Source organism: Sceloporus undulatus, chromosome 5 (assembly GCF_019175285.1).
Source record: "Sceloporus undulatus isolate JIND9_A2432 ecotype Alabama chromosome 5, SceUnd_v1.1, whole genome shotgun sequence".
Taxonomy (NCBI): Eukaryota; Metazoa; Chordata; class Lepidosauria; order Squamata; family Phrynosomatidae; genus Sceloporus; species Sceloporus undulatus.
In genome coordinates this window covers 166,760,863-166,778,101 of record NC_056526.1, presented here as the reverse complement: position 1 = coordinate 166,778,101, position 17,239 = coordinate 166,760,863, and the positions used below count along the sequence as shown (strand labels likewise).

At 37.5% G+C, this 17,239-nt stretch overlaps 1 protein-coding gene across 1 annotated transcript in view; it reads left to right on the top strand.

The window, feature by feature from the left end:
• HADH (hydroxyacyl-CoA dehydrogenase) overlaps positions 1 to 17,239 on the top strand; it is a 26,083-nt gene extending 8,844 nt beyond the window's left edge. The window contains exons 3-8 of the mRNA XM_042469771.1: positions 627 to 784; positions 5,025 to 5,151; positions 8,438 to 8,527; positions 9,398 to 9,470; positions 13,818 to 13,934; positions 16,620 to 17,239. Coding sequence (XP_042325705.1) covers positions 627 to 784; positions 5,025 to 5,151; positions 8,438 to 8,527; positions 9,398 to 9,470; positions 13,818 to 13,934; positions 16,620 to 16,738 — 684 coding nt within the window. The 3' untranslated portion in view covers positions 16,739 to 17,239. The remainder of the gene's footprint in view (positions 1 to 626; positions 785 to 5,024; positions 5,152 to 8,437; positions 8,528 to 9,397; positions 9,471 to 13,817; positions 13,935 to 16,619) is intronic.

Below are 17,239 nucleotides of genomic sequence, written 5' to 3'. Positions count from 1 at the left end.
TTGCCACTAGGGGTGTATCCATACTGTAGAAATAATGGAGTTTGACACCATTTTAAGTGCTGTAATACCAACCTGTGGAATCCTAGGATTTGTAGTTTTACAAGGTTTTTAGCCTTCTCTGCCAAGACTTGTGCCTCACATAACTGCATATCCCAGGAGTCTGTAAAATAGTCCAGGGCAGTTAGTGGTGTCAAACTGCATTATTTCTATAGTATAGGTGCACCCTAGGTTAAACTTTCTTTTCTGTAAGGTAATTAGTTTAATGTTTATATATTTACATACATATTGAACATGCAACAGAGTATTAAGAGCCAGGGCCACTGTAGAATTTGCACACATTTAACATGGTATCATAATACTGTTTTTGAGCATTATTATTCAAAGGCCAGTGGACCAGTTCCAATTCATGAACTGTCAGCTGTTGGCCCCTGGCCAGTTTACAGGAATAAAACACAGTATAATACTATCCCACAAATATGATACTGATCCCTAGCACATTGAAAAAATAAGTTGCCTGTTCATCACATCAAATGGCTTGGGAATGGCATGTTGCAACTGAAATGGGAATCCTTCCTGTGACACTGAATGAAATACTCTGTGGTTTTGTTCTTTCTCCAATTTCTCAGGCTGGTGCAGAGTTCATTGAAAAAACTTTGAAGAATATCACCACAAGCACAGATCCAGTTTCTGTTGTACATAGTACTGACCTTGTAGTGGAGGCCATTGTGGAAAATCTTTCAGCAAAAAATGAACTCTTCAAGACACTGGATAAGTTTGCACCAGAGTATGTTCTTCAATTCAAAAGCTAAAATATTTGTAGTCTGCTCTAAATAACTATTTATATTTCATGAGGGTGGTAAAGCCAAAACCTCCTATACAGCAGCAACAGCAATAATAATAATAATAATAATTAATAATAATAATAATAATAATAATAATAATAATAATAATAATAATAGCTTATTTATTTATTTCTCCAAGGCTTGAGGCAGGGTATAACATAGATTAAAACACATAAAACCATTTAAACATATTAAGATACATAAACATAGGACACATTAAAATCATCCAACATAAATTAAAAATATACCCATTTAAAATTCATAATTTAAAATGAGCTTGGTAAGCCTGCTGGAAGAGATAGGCCTTTAATACTGTTTTAAATTCAGACAGCTGTTTAGCTGTTGAAAATTTCCCAGCAGGTCATTCTGCAGTCTGGGGGTGGTCAGTGAAAACATAATCTGGGTGACAATTGCCAGAACTAGACTGGTCAGTTAAAGTAAATATCCCCTAGAGGACCCAAGTGTACAGGGCAGATTATATGTGAGGAGAAGATAAATGCTCTTCCCTGATTGTAGGAGTGTGATAAAGAAAAGTCCAGATAACTGACCAGTAGATGTACCGTTTTCTATTCCTTCTAACATCATCCATTAGTTTGGGACCTAAGATTGAAAATAGTATATAGGTATAGGAAAGAAGAATCAAACACCTTTCACTTTATGGCCACCATTAAGCTCAGGGATCACTAATATGCTAAAAAGAAATGAAAAATTCATGCTGACGCTATTCAGAAGCTCACTTGTTCTGCTAGTGTTTTTGCCATATAGTGAAATATATTTTTTTGCCATTAACAGTCTTTCAGTTAAGCTTTTGAACCACAGTAGGTTAAAAAAAGAAATTATTTTCAAGGCTACTTAGCCAGTAGTGAAACCAGAATGAGTTTAGAATAAGGCATTCTATATGAAGATTCAATTCTGCAGCAAGTTTGGAAGCTTATCCTACTTTCGCAAATGATTGTGTGATAATTTATAACTTGAAGATCGTCTCACTGTGCCCACTGAAAGATAGCTGAAAAAAGAGTGCAGACATTAGCTTCTGAAGGAAATGAAGGTGGAGCAATTCTCTTCTTATGAAGAAAGATTAAAAAGATATTCCTATACCAAAGAACCACCTTCAATGAATTATTTAAGAAAAATCCCACCCATGCCTCCAGCTGCTTATGCCATATAGGTTTAATCTTCGCTGCTACCATAGGTTTTGAAGAATTATATTTTTAAATGAGGAATGATATCGGAAAGTTAATTCTGATTTAATTAATCAGCTAAATAGGCTGCAGGGCTAAAAATGAATAGAATATAGGCCAATTTAAAAGGCACATATTTTGCAGATTGCTGTATAAATATCACTACCACTAATGATGGTCTCAGTTGTAGGAGCTGATGGCTTTAAAGCCAAAATAAGGTCATTAAAAAACAAGAGTAGTGGACATGCTTGGGAAACCCTGAAAATTGCAGATGAACCAATTTCCATTTCAGTGCCACTCAGGGGTCACCTCTCTCCAAGAAAAAAAAATGCATCAGAAAAAGTTTTGAACACTGTTAGTAGTCACCAGAAGCTTGGCACTTGAAACAAAAATAGAAACTGAGGTCATAGAATGGAATGGGACAGTATGGAATGTAGTATCCTAAAGAAGGTCATTCCTATCTATTAGAAACCCTTAATAGAAACTCATATTATAGGTGAAGATACACAATTATGTTTTGTTGCAGTTTTCACATATCCATTTAGTTATTGTTGGCTGTTTAGAGGTAGCCTGATGACTACCATAAAAAATCTACCTCCTTCTTACTTAATAGAAAACAATACTATTCACAACAGTCATCTCCTAAGACAGTATTTTCTGTTAGCTAAGTATAGTAGACTAAAGTAACTCGGGACAAAACAGACCACTCCTTTGCTCTGCGTCTGGGCGGCTTCAGAATGTGGCGTTTTGGCACCACATGGTCTGAAGCTGCACAGAAGCCTGCTTCGAGTTGCCGTACTGCCCACACATGGGCCAGATTCCGGACATCTTGGGGGCATTACAGTTACACATGCTGGGAAGCTGCCATGCAGTCACAGAAGAGCCACTCCTTTTTTGGCTGGCACCACAGTTGATTAGGACCACGGCATGCAGTTACGAAAGCCCCAATCCGGTTTTGTCAGGGGCGGCTTGAAGCCGCCTCTTTGGGGCAGTCTGTTTCACCCTCAGTTTAGGTTACTTTTATTACTGCATGTGCACAAATCTTATTATGAGGAGTGTAGTATGTTTAAGAAAAAGGCAACCCAAACAACTCTAACTGTATTTGATCACCAAATAACTATGAGGGGGTATCGTAAAGTTTTAATTATCACTTTTAAAACAAATTGACAGAAAGTTTGTTTTGATTTGTAGTTAACTTATCTCTTCATAGTCACCATCCATATTTACACATTTTCCCCAGCGTTTCTTGACCTTCTGAATATGGTAGAGGTCTGCAGATTGCACCTTACGAGGATTTTACACTTTAGTCACTTCTGACACAACCTGTCCTAAACATAAAGGACACAATCAGCTTATTTTCTCAACATCATGCAGTTAGGGGCCAATGATGGCATTGATGAAATTTCACCAATATACCATAATAACTTCTAGGTGATAATTAAGGCGCAATCTGCAGACTTCTAAAATATCAGGTATTTGGAGGGTCAAGAAATGCTGTGAAAAACGTGTATATCTGGATGGTGACTACGTAGAGATTAGTTAACAACTACAAATCAAAAGAAACTTTTTGCCAAATTTTTTTAAAGGTGTTAATTAAAATTTTACGATACTCCCTCCTACGTGTTAACAAGAGACTGCTAGATTTTTTTAAAAAAAATGATAATATATCCTATTGTCCTGAACCTCAATTTAAAATGTTTTCTGGTGTTCTGGAGGAAGAAGACAGCCAGAGCATGTGGCTGTGCATGGGCTTGGGGGATATTTCATGAAATTCATGTTCATTTCCCCCCGAAAGTTGTTTTTGAGTGGAATTACTGTATAGCTTGAAAAAACGTCTTTAACTGCTGTGTCTGTGCAGCCTGCATAACAGTATATGCTTTAAAATCGTCATTAATTGCGAATCAGCCCGATGCATTCATCAGGTGGTAAACTTAAATCCACAATTAATGTTCTTGTTAATTTTTGTTGTTGTGTGCCTTCAAGTCAATTCTGAATTATGAAGATCCTAAGACAAACCTATCTAGGGTTTTCTTGGCAAGAATTAATTACACCAAATAATCAGTTTTTGTATTAAATCTTTCATGTCAGTGGAATAGATTTTGAGTTTGTCCTTCTTACCATTTTTTTTTGTCACTATGAAACACTATTAGCTTTATGTTAGGTAAAGACGAGACACTGTATAGGAACTGTTTTGTATTTAATGGATTTATGGCTCTTTTCTGAAACATGCCTTACCAGCGATAACACAAATGAGTAACCTGCAGTGCTTCTTAATTGCATTCTTTTCTGTTATATATCCCACTAGGTGGTGCTGCAGATATGAGAATAGGATTTATTATGGGGTTTGGTGTCATATTTAGATTAAAAGGATGTAAAGCCTAGCTGAACACTGAAATCTGAACTTTAAGAAAGCATACCATGTGGACTCTTTGTCTGGAATTCAAGCTGCTGAAGGAAAGATTTGAGATCCACGAATGCTTGACTATGACTACTATGTTGTTGAAATTTTACTTGATATTTCCAAATACATTGATTACAAAGGCTGAAGTTAATTTTTGTTTTTATTTGGTTCAGTATGCCTTCCATCATGGACAAGATGCATGTCCAAGACATTCCCAACAACGTGCTGATGTATGACTAAAAGGTCTTCACACAAAACATTGTGTTTAATACTCCCTGCTGCAGCTGTTAGCCTTATGATATACCCTTTTCTAAATGTAGGAGATTATTTAAATTTAGGTTCTGTACTAGTTTATTTATATTCAGGTACTTGTTGTGTGCAGATACTTTATTTATATTCAGGTACTCATTTTGTTTTGTGATCACCCTTCTCCAAGTAGTATTTTACCTAGGAGAAAACCTTCCTGAAAAAAGCTCTTTAGATCTAAGCATGAGATTACCAGCTATTTGTGTCTTCATTTAAATTTGTATAGTAACAATATACAAAGCATTGAGCATGGAGATCTGTAACTAATGTGAAGTGGATGTTCTTTCCCCACAGGCATACAATATTTGCTAGCAACACTTCTTCCTTGCCAATCACAGATATAGCCAATGCTACTACCAGGCAGGACCGGTTCGGTGGCCTCCATTTCTTTAATCCAGTGCCTCTGATGAAACTTGTTGAGGTAAGGGATGGCAGGGCAGCAGGGGGGAGAAAAACTCAAAGTAGATATTGTGGCATGGCTGGGATTATTTCTGTTTGTGCTTTTCTGACCTATGGTGAAAACTTCATTGTAATTCAGTGTTTGAGTAAGTACTTGCACTGGGGAGTGGGCTATATCCCTTTCTTTAATAACAAACTTTTCTGGTAAGTACCAAAAATATTTGAATCAAAGTGGGACTCCTGAGAAACAAGAGGGCCTTAATGATATGTTCAAGAGAAGCTCAACATTTACATAAGGAGAAAAATATGCTGAAACAGTTACAACAGGACTCCACATGGGTCTCTGCAGCTGTCTCAGTGCACCCCATTACTGGGAAAGGGCTGGATATGTCTTTAGTCACCTCCCAGCTCTCCAATGCTTCGGAAAGGATTGGGGTGTGACGCTTTACAAATAGGATTTTGAAAGATAAAATTGAGAGCCTTCGTAGCTATGGCTCCTGGTATAGCTTCTTTGCTAATATGTATTACTTCCTACATTTGGGCAAGTTGTCTACTATTCTTCTATTCATGAGACAGTGAATTAAAGGAATAGGTTGACATCTCCAGGCTTCTATAGCCTTTGTGAAAAAGTTCCTCTGTCCCATAATTTTAACAACTTAATTTCATTATCAGAATAAGAACTTGAGTCTCAGACTAGCAGGTGCAACATAAGGGCTTTAAAATAAAGATTGTTGTTCTTGTTGTGTGCCTTCAGATCATTGATTTATGGCAATCCTAAGGCAACCCTATTACAGGATTTCTTTTTGACAAGATTTGTTCAGAGGGGGTTTACCTTTGCCTTCCTCTGGGGCTGAGAATCTTTGACTTGCCCAGGATCACCTAATCAATTTCCATGGCCGGGAATGGATTCAAAAGTCTCCAGAGTCAATAGTCCAGCACTCAAACCACTATACCACAGTGGCTCTCAAAAATAACCAGAATCTATTGTATAACTGTCTATGTTAGAAGTGCCTTTTAAATATAAACTGTTTACAGGAGAGAGCCAATATGGTGTAGCGGTTGGAGCATAGAATTAGGACTCTGCAGATCAGGGTTCGAATTCTTACTTGGCCATGGTAGCCCATTGGGTCACCTTGGGCAAGTACCACTCTCTCAGCCTCAGAGGAATAATAGAATCTTAGAGTTGGAAGAAACCACAAGGGTCATCCAGTCCAATCCCCTGCCATGCAGGTCCAACTCCCTCAAGGACAAACCTATTCTGATTCAGTATTCCCAAGAAAACCCTAAGGTGAATCACCTGAGGACCACAATAAGTCAGAAGGCACACAGCAACAATTTACAGGAGTCTGTGTCTGGACTCCCTATGTAATGCTTTAAAACCTGCAGTCAAGATTTTCCCCCCATGGGGACAGGTTCTCACAGTCAGCCATGTCCACATGATTGTAGACTTCTAACAATTGAGTAGTGCTGTAGTGAACATTTTGAAAATCTCAAACCATTGAACTAAGTGATGTTCTTTTAAGACTTTCATAAGTAGAGGGATCAGACTGCTTATTAATAGAAGGTAGCTGTAGTGTATCTGTGGCTTGAAAAGAAGCTCACAGGTGGCTACTTGAAGTGTGTTTTAGTGCAGAGCTACAGTGTGGTCCCTAGACCTGTACCAGTCACGGTGCTACTGGCTGCTTGTCCCTAACAAATTTCCAGGAAAGAACAAAAGAACTGTAATTAATAAACACAAATTTAGTTGCCAGTCCCTGCATGTTGGGGGAAAAAAAAGAGTTGCTGATCCCCTGACTCTTATAACTTGAGAAGCACCGCTGCACATAAAATCTCTGCCTTCCCAACAACCCATATGTAGTTGTATCATTTCAAAGCAGAGCTTAAATGCTGCAACCTAAGCATATCTTGCTTCCTGCATTGTGGGTCATGCATTCCTTTGCCACTTGTTTGTATGCATGGAACAAAATGGCAGTTGCTTATACGTGCAATAGCTGTCTGATAAATTACTATTTCATATTTAAAATCAAAGTAGCCTTATTATGTCAGGTCAGTGATTAGAACTCAAGCTGTTCCATCTTTTTCCTTGATGCTGGAATGTAAATAATTGAGCAAACAAACAAAAACCCCTTGAGTTAAGTTGCCAGTTTTTATCCTCAAGCAGTTCTTAAGTAGGACAGGCACATCATCCTTTTTCCCCCTCCAACTTCCACCCAAAGGGAGACGTTTTCAAAGGCAAATTGTTCTGGAATGGTAGTAAAGGCAGGGTTGTAGTGGGGTGCATTGTGGACTGTTGTGAAACTGTAAATAAAAGAGAGGCAGAATTCATATTTCTTGCACATGCTCTTTGTAGTTTTCATCCCATAGAGACAACGCTTAATATCAGCTTTAAGATGACTATATATCCTGACCATGTGGTTGACAGCAACTTGAAAGGCTAATGAATGCACTAATTATTTTCCATCCATACATACACCCCCACAAATCTGATTTACGCATTTGTTACATTTATGTCACACATTTCCTTCAGTTAGCTGAAGGGAAGATAGACTAACTGAGTATGACATCCCAGTGCACCCTGTATGATATTCTGAGGCTTTTATATAGGCTTCCAACTAATTAAGAACATGAAAAGGTTGCTGTTGATGTTAGACCGAAAGCCTATCTGGTCTCACATCCTGCTTCTTGCAGTAGCCATCCAGATGCCTGTGGGAAGCTCATGTGCAGGATATGAGGGAGTAAGCCCTTTTCCTCTATGGTCTCCAATTCTGGAACTAAGCATGTGATTAACATTCTTTAAAATAAAATTGCGGAGTGCTTCTTTTCATAGCTATTTAGTGTTTATAAATGTATCTGAAGAGCTGAAAGAGTGTTGGAAAGAAAATTATTCCTTTTCAGTCATTTGCTTGGACTGTGAAGGAACAAAGCATGGTTTATTTGTCATTTGGTTGTACAATAGTCTGTTTTATGAAATATAACATTAAATAAACAATAAATTTCATGAAAAATAACTTACTGTTGGAGAGATAGCATGGTGAGCGTTGGACTACAACTCTGGAGATCAGTGTTCAAATTCCTGCTCGATCATGGAAATCCACTGGGTGATTTTGGGCAGTCACATTCTCTCAGCCTCTGAAGATGGTAAAGGCGATCGTCCTGTGAACAAATTGTTCCAAGAAAGCCTATGATAGGTTCACCTTAGGGTTACCCTAAGTCGGAAACAACTTGAAGGAATGTAGCTACAACAACAATGTATTGTTGACATGATAAGATGACTGTCTCCCTTCACACTGATTATGTTTTTTTGCCAGGTTGTCAAGACCCCTATGACCAGCCAGAAGACTTTTGAGTCTCTCATGGATTTCAGCAAAATATTAGGGAAGATTCCAGTAGCATGCAAGGCAAGTACATTTTAAATTAAAAGAGTGCAATCTAGGTAGGAAGAGAGAGCTTCAGACTTTGCCAAAATAAATATTTTTTTCTATTTTAACACAATACAAAGTCAAACTTTTCATTTAAATTAAGTATGTACAACTTGTGGCTCTCTGGATATTATTGGGTTTTCACTCGCAGCATCTATTAACTTTGTGCTGGCCAGGATTGATAGGAGTTGTAGTTCAACAACATCTGAAGGGCCATAAGTTTGCCATCCCTGATTTAAATAAAAAATAGCATTCAGAGGAATCAGCTCTTATTAGCAAATGAAGTGTACTTTGTGTAAGAAACAGTAATAATTTTTGCAGACCTTGCGAATGTTTTTAAATGGAATTATTTATGCAATTTGTTACAGAACTTTTTGGAGAAGAGATGTCATGTTAGCATTACCCCTCAAAATAAACTGTTACAGGTAGCATTGTTACATTTAATATACTATTTCATGCTTTAGTTACCAGGGATCCAGGAAGTATATTAATTAGTTTTAGACCTTTCAAATTTGGGAGGTAGACTGCTTCTTCAGTTAGAGTGGGTGCACTGCAGGAGCCCACTGCTTATTCCTGCCCCATGGTAAGTTTCTTGGCTTTGAGGAAGGAGATGGAGGAAGAGGCAACAACTGTTTTTCAGGTTCTCTTTAGACTTTGTAAATGCTTTGTTGGAATGTATATAAAGCAAGGGGGTTTGCAAGGTGTGGCCTTGAGGCATACTGCAGCTCCCTCCCCCCCAAACCCCTGTTTTTGCAATGCTCAGGCTTTCCAGGTTTCCCTTTTTCTGGACTAAATATTTAATTGTACTGTATTAATACTCTATTTTAATCCCCATTTTTCTGTTCACAGGACACCCCAGGCTTTATTGTGAACAGGCTCCTTGTACCTTACCTTATGGAATCTGTTCGGCTCTTTGAAAGGGGTAAAGATAAACAGTGTTTTACATTGTAGAATATGAATGATGTATTTGTGGTAGAATAAAACTTTGCTCTTTGGTAGTTATTTATTATGACCATTCCTGTTGTGCATACTCGTAATAAAATTCCTGTCATGCAAGAAGTCTAAAGAATCACAGTTTTTAGATTGATTCATTGGCTAGATAAAAGCTTTTGCTTTGACATGCAGATTAATATAGTCCATCCTACATCCATTCCTATGTATACCTTCTCCCAGTGGTTGCTCTACTTTCTACAAAGCATTGATGGCATTGCTCTTTTATTCTCTATGAGAAGAGATCCAAAGATACTGTTCAGCTTTAAATATGACCCTTCCAAAAAGCAGGGTGAGCCAACCCTCTCAGGAAACAGATTTGGGATTTCATGAAAGAGCAGCAAACTACCATATACTGTATACTTGTTTATAAATCGATCATCTGGATGAGTTGAAGGCAGGTTTTGGGACCAAAATTATGGATTTTGTTATGACCTGTGGATAAGTAGAGGGTAACACTTAGGAGGCATGTAACAAAGAATGTAAAGTAGAAAGCAAAGGAAAGCAGTGCCAAACCACCCCCCCCCCCCCCCCCATTCTGACAGGCATAACTGTTTATGCTCACTCTAAAGGCTGCATGGATAAGGAAGGGAACTACAGTAAGTTGCGGCTGTGTGATGTGGGGGGGAGGCAACCATTCTGCAGAGAGGTGAAAGCCGTAGCACCACCTCTGGTGGCCAGCAGCCCTTGGCTATTGCCACTGCTAGCTGCCTCTTTCTCATCATTGTTGTGTCCCTTCAAATAGTTCCCAACTTCTTGTACCCTAAGACACCTATCACAAGGTTTTCTTGGCAAGATTTATTCCAGGGGCAGGGTTGTCCGTGCCTTCCTCTGAAGGTGACTTATCCAAGGACATAAGGAATGGAAATTAATTCCTCCACAATTAGCATAGAAGCTGGGTAGGCTGGTTGTCACAGAAGAATAAAATAATCCATCTCTGATCATCAATATCTTTGTTCATCTGTAGATTACTCACAGCTGCCAGACAAATCTTTAATTTCAAGGTTTATTTAAATATTTGGAATGAAAATCATGAGCACCGTCTAACTAAAAGATTTTATGTACAGCGCTGTGTAAATTTACAGCGCTATATAAATAAAGGTGTGTGTATATATATATATATATATATTAACCACATCTCAGATAAGTTCAATCAATCAATCAATTTTATTAATGCTTAAGCCAAAGGCCATTCGCATGATTAAAATGTAAAATCGATAACAGAAATTCAGAATTATAAAATGCTCCATCAAATAACTAACATCCAAATTTTATACATTAAACATAATAAAATTCCAGACAATTAAATAAAACAACATTAAAAAGAACTTCAAAGTTTAGATAAGATCATCCCCATGACAATCAACTGCAATGTCTGCTATTACCCTTGCCCGAATTTTGATTGATTCTGAGGCAAACAGTGAAACCTTATAAGTTACCTTAGAATCAATATCAGACAGGAGAAAAAAATATTTTCAGAAGTGGTATTAGACTGTAAATTGGACAGAATAGATCCCATAAATTTAGTTCTTGGATCAGTATATAGTGAGCAAAAAAGCAGATAATGAGGCAAATCCTCAATTTCTGGAGCTCCACAAATACATAAACAGGAATCCGTAGGTGTGTGTGAATATCTACCATCGATCATGGCTGAGGGCATTGTTTGAAAACAAAGAGCTGTAAAATCCTGCCTAAGCTTTGGGAATGTAAGCTTCCCTAGATAAATGGCCATCTGATGGTCCAATTTATATAATCTAAACTATTTGGAAAATTTCGAATTGTTAATAGTCAGTCTATCCAGATACACATCATGATTAAAAATGTATTCACGAAGCTTCTCTCTTGAATTCCGGGTAGAAGGATTTTCAGTTAGGATATGATTCAAGCAACCTATGGTATCTTAAACTCCAGACTTTGCAACTTGGTAAATGTTGGAAACACAACTTAGGAAAAACCTTAACCGGAGAATCTATTACAGATCTCCAGTAGTTAAATAAAGCAAAATGAATACGAGCGCTGATGGAGGGGAGGCTGACCTCCGCCCGAACTGAAGCTGCAGGCGTGCCAGGTGAAAGTAAGAGCAATTTCTTGAAAAATGTATTCTGGATGTTGTTTATTTTATTGTCCAGGTTTGCCATTACATGGTGAAGACTTGTGCACACTATAATGAGGATCTGAAAACTTGCATTTTACACACACACACACACACACACACACACACACACACACACACACACTAACATTGCTTATTAACAGGTTGAGGACTGTATCAGTATTAGAGCACGTACTCTAAAAGCAGAAGGCCCAGAGCCAACATGTAGTATCTCTGAAACTTTGGAAAAACACTAACAGTATAAACTTTCTTGCAGTAGAAGGACCAACAGATTGACTTAGTATAGAAGAGATTCCTATTTTCTTATATTTCTGAGCAGCACAAAAGTGTGTGTAAAATGCAGAGGTCAAGAAAAAAGCACTGTAGATGTAAGAGGTGACTAACAATCTATTTTCACTGGGCATGATTTTCTCACTACAGTAGCAACAGTATAGAGGAAATGAAAAGGACAGTTTGATGGCCTAGGAATGGCTCCTAGGTTGGGGATGCATTAAACCATAGAACAAAGTACTGGACAATTCATGTGCTTGTAATAACTCTGTGGACAGAAATGCAGGATAGGATTATTGTTTAAAACTCAGAGGTAGTTAACACTTGAAATAAGCTTTGCCTTCTTCAAAGAATACACACTTACTTTGTGAAGCGCTAAAGAGAAGTTACACTCTGTAACTATTCAAACTTAAGCCCACTTTCATGCCTGTCTCCTATTAAGAATGTTATTTCAAACATTTTATTTGGAAGGCAGCCTTCCCTTTTAGAGATGAAAGGCCTCCATTATCAAGATCTCTGTAAATATATTTTAAATATTAAAAGCTTCCTTTGTAGATCATAAAAGTGTCTTCAGCTTGTGAAACAAAATGAGCTATACTTCTTGCTTATCCATCAACAAATATCACTAATTACTCCTCAAAGGCAGAATAAAAACAAATTAGTGATATCTTCTTTTTAAAGCACGGGAGTGGCATTGCAAAAACAATACTAGTTTGGGCTAAGACAGCATATAAAATGCTTTAGCTAAATGTTTTATTTTGGGGTGCATAAAATATGTAACTATTAAATTTACATGGGTGACAAACTAGATATGACTTTTTCTGATCAAATTTATTTTTAATCTAACTTTGAATAAATTTACATGGGTGACAAACTAGATATAACTTTTTCTGATCAAATATATTTTTAATCTAACTTTGAATAGCAGTGTCCTGATTTCAGTTTTTGTTGTGGCTTTAAAAAATTGAGGACTAAAGCAAATTAATATTTTAAAACAAAATTACTAATTAAAACAAGCTAAAATAAAATATTTTGGTATTTCAGTGTAGTGTGATCATTTAGCTGCATATGCCATGCTAAAGATAAATTTTATGTCAGTGGAATTCTCTGTGCTTAATATTGTCAATAATTTTGACTTGGTCTTCATTTTTTTAGGACAACCCCCCCTAATAAAATGTTAGGATAAATATTCTAGTACATTTTCAGACTTTCTGCCATCAGATAACATTTTCTGTATTCCCATGTCTACTAAAGAATCTCTATGCATTGCATATACCACAGAAATCTGGTCATGGTAAAAGATTCAGGAATATATTCAATATACAAGCATACTAATGAATAGCAGTGTTGCTCAAACTTTGTTTTCCCTGAGGAATAAGCAACAATTTCTGCTGTTCTCAGCAGATCATATAATTTCATTCTATAAATCAAATAATGTATTTTAATATCCATATCCTTGCCTTTCTAATGCAACAGATCTACCTATTTTAGTGCACAAACTTCCTTTGGGTCCCCTTCTTGAATCCTGTGGACTACCAGTAGCTCACAGGTCACAGTGAGAAGAACTTAGAGCCTGCGCACATGTGACTGCTGCCATGTAGATATTTCTGTCTTGTCTATTGGCTTGTTAGAGAAACTCAGACAGAACCATTGATGCATATTGAATTGTAGGTGGTGGATAAGCACTGAACACATATCTGGTTCCTATTTGAAGCCACTATGAGGTCACAGTTCTTGGTGTATAGATGCATCATTTTCAACTATCAACAGCAAGTCCTCAGTAGATAAATGCCAAATAATACCTCTGAAAAGAGCCGCACCAAGTTCATGTCATGAAAGGAAGAATAGATGCTGAACTTAGTTAATCTGGCTGTCAATCTTTTTCTCCCTTCCTAGGAGATGCATCAAAGGAAGATATTGATGTTGCTATGAAGCTGGGGGCAGGCTATCCCATGGGCCCATTTGAACTCTTGGACTATGTTGGCTTGGATACGAGTAAATTTATTATGGATGGTATGTATGTTCTTGGACTAGCTCAATACTAGCTTTTTGTACTCATTTTATCTGTTGATTTTCTTTGTATTCTAAGACATGTCCAGTGAACTTCATAATTTAAAATTAATATTGGGCATAAACCACTTTTTTTTGCAAACCATTTATGCATCTATCTTTTTAGCTTGCTTTTCTAGATTTTTTTTTAAAAAGCTTCAAGGGGACTTATAGACACCATTAAAACAGCTGAAACAGGAAGAACATTTAAAATTATCAAAATAAAACAATTTAAAAGCCTGATTGAAAAGATGTGGCTTCACAGTCCTCCTTAAAAGCAGCAAGACCAGGAGCTGACTGAAGTCCTGAGACAAGTGCATTCCACAATTTGGGAACAGCACAGGATAAAAACTTCTCTACCTCATGCATGGCCATGAAGTAGTGCCTCCATAGATGATGGTACTCTCAAGGAGGGCAGCACCAATCAATGTTGTTCAGCTGTGTTGAACTACACTTTTTTATTTCAGTGAGAACTGAATGACCTCTTAAAATCATAGGAGATCCTTATTATGTCTTTCTTGTGTATCTGTCTCCAATAAGTACATTAACATCCAAAATCCACAAAACAATGATACTTTTATTTGGTTAACCAAAATGCACAAATTATATGATGCAAGCTTTCGATGCACCACTGGCTTCTTCACCAGGCAAAGGTGTTAAGAATCATACAGGAGAAAAATTAATATAGTAACACGATTACATTTTCTCAAGGGGTTGTTGGTACATTGTTCTTTGGAGGGATATCTATGCAGGCAGGTCCCTCCTTCTGCCCATATGTTACTAGGAACAAAGCACTCCAAAGTCCAGGAGATAAAATTTGAATTCCATCAGCAATGCAGAAAGGTACTTCTTCTGAGATCCCAGATGTCTCCATCCTTTGTGAGGTCAAAGCCCCCTTTGTGAGTGTGGGGTGCAATTTGAGGTTGCCAGGATGTTAACCTTTTGAAAGGGAAACAAACATTTGCAAGTTTGAAAGGTAAACTTGTTAGTGTTCAGCTTTCATCATCAGAACAACTAAAACCTAATCTAACTGGTGATGGTTTGGGTAAGGAGAAATAAATCTCACATCTTTTAAGACAGGAGGAAGATGGTACAAGCTGCTGCTTACTGACTGCAGTTGGTAGCAGTTTAGAATCTTGAGAGAGAGCTGTTAAACTGCCTCCAATATTGAGTGACAGGAGTCACATGACAGATAAAATGAGAGAGAGGGAGGGAGTTCCTATCTATATAATGAAGGACAGGAGAATGCAAATATAAATTTTCCAACAGTTAAGCAGAGGACATTGAATCTCTCAAGAGAAAGCTCTGTGCTTGTACAGTGGGAAAATTTTAGGTGTTTTAGTAAAAAAATGCCAAATATAGCCTCAGGTTTTTTTTAAAAAAAAGGTTTACCTTTGCTGAAGGCAGAAATCCCAAATAGTAAAGTCCTAGTTTCCGCTCTCTGTTAAGTGGCTGTTCCAACAGAAAGTACAATGATGAACTGTAGTTCTTGGTTTCTACCAAACCATATTAGGATGCCACTCCTATTCTGAGTCAAACAGTTGGTCCATTTTGCATCAGTTTTCCAGGGTTTCAGATTGGACTCTTTCCTACCTGTACCTGAATATCTATGCTATTCTGACCTTTAACTAGGCCTGATCCTGCTCACATTCTGAAATGAGACAAGCTGAGTATGTTCAGTGTCTGTTCTTCAGGGTTTTGTATTCTAAAAGGGTGGTCAGATGTACTTAGTCATAATAGAGCATGTTGCACCATGCTTTGTCATTCCACATTAATCTTCTGTGATCATGAATAGCACAGTGTATATTGTACTTACTACTTGTACTTACTACTGTTAGAGAGGAAAGGCTTGTGATATGATCCACAACTGGGCAGTGGCCTTGTCAGTGACACCTCAAGGTTTGGAGATCTGCATTATATCATTTCCTGTCCAGGGCCTCTGAACAGATGTAGGAGCCCAGGTTTCTTCTCCACTACAATAAAGGGGGCAGACTTTAGTTTTTTGGACTCTAGTTTTAACTAAAACTCCAATATCTACTAGCTTGACATTAGATGCAAATATTAGCTCAGGAGGTACAGCTGCCGCTACCGAAACTATTCTCTGGGATAATCCACAAACACAAATCTGCATCTGAGTTATTACAGGCCATGGACTTTAACACTTATAGCTAAAAACAGTTGATGAAGAATGATATTATACTGCAAATGACCCCGTGATATACCAGTAGATTCTGATCTATATTTAGCCCATACATTATCTACAAAATATACTGTGTGTGTCTTAATGCCCTGTGTCTTCCTGAATACAATCCAGTTTTTGTACGATTTCATGTTAGGCATAGTGGGACATGGCAAGGACTTGGATGGGAGACCACTGGGAATATCTGCGATCTCCATATAGGGCTATGACGGAAACCTGTCTGGAACTGCAGAGCACTGCAGCTGGTCAGAGTTGACAGTACTGTACTCAGTTAGATGGACCAATAATTTGACTCTGCATAAGACAGCTTTCTATAACTTAGTTGTGTATGAAGAGACTTGAAAAGTGTATGGAAATAGCTAAGATAGGTCACCAAACTGAGGTATGTAGGTGTGTGTGATTAGTATAATAAATGCCAATGTTCCTTTTTTTTCTCCTCCTCTTGTCAGGGTGGCATTCATTAGAGCCAGACAACCCCCTCTTTGCTCCAAGCTCATTGCTGAATCAACTGGTAGATGAGAAGAAATTGGGAAAGAAGACTGGTGAAGGATTTTACCAATACAAATAAACCGTATTTTTCTTGCCTGCATGAGGACAATTCCTTTGCCACTTCATATTTCTATACTGTGCTTGGAATTCTGCTTAATCGGGGCCTTAAAAATCAGTCCTTGTTGACTGCAGTGTCTTCACAGGAATTGTTTTTTTCTTGGCTAATGATTTATTCCTTTGATCTGTAATTCTTAGAACTTTACACTCTCAAGTGCCTTTCTTCTTAAGCTGCCTTTTGTTTAGGCTGAAGACACTGTCTCAAACACAAAACAAGGTTTGGAGTATTGGTTCTTATCAGAATGTTGAACCATGAAACATTTTAATGCAAATAAAAAGAGTATCAGGATCACCTGGAAATGGAATAAATTACTTTTAATTTGCATTGATTTTGATCCAGTAGGTGGCAGCATGATACTTACGAATTTATAGCTGGAATAGGAATTTTGTATGTCAACCATAGTATTTTTATTCAATGCCAAAATATGTGCACTGGTGTAAATAAATCAGCATCTATATTACA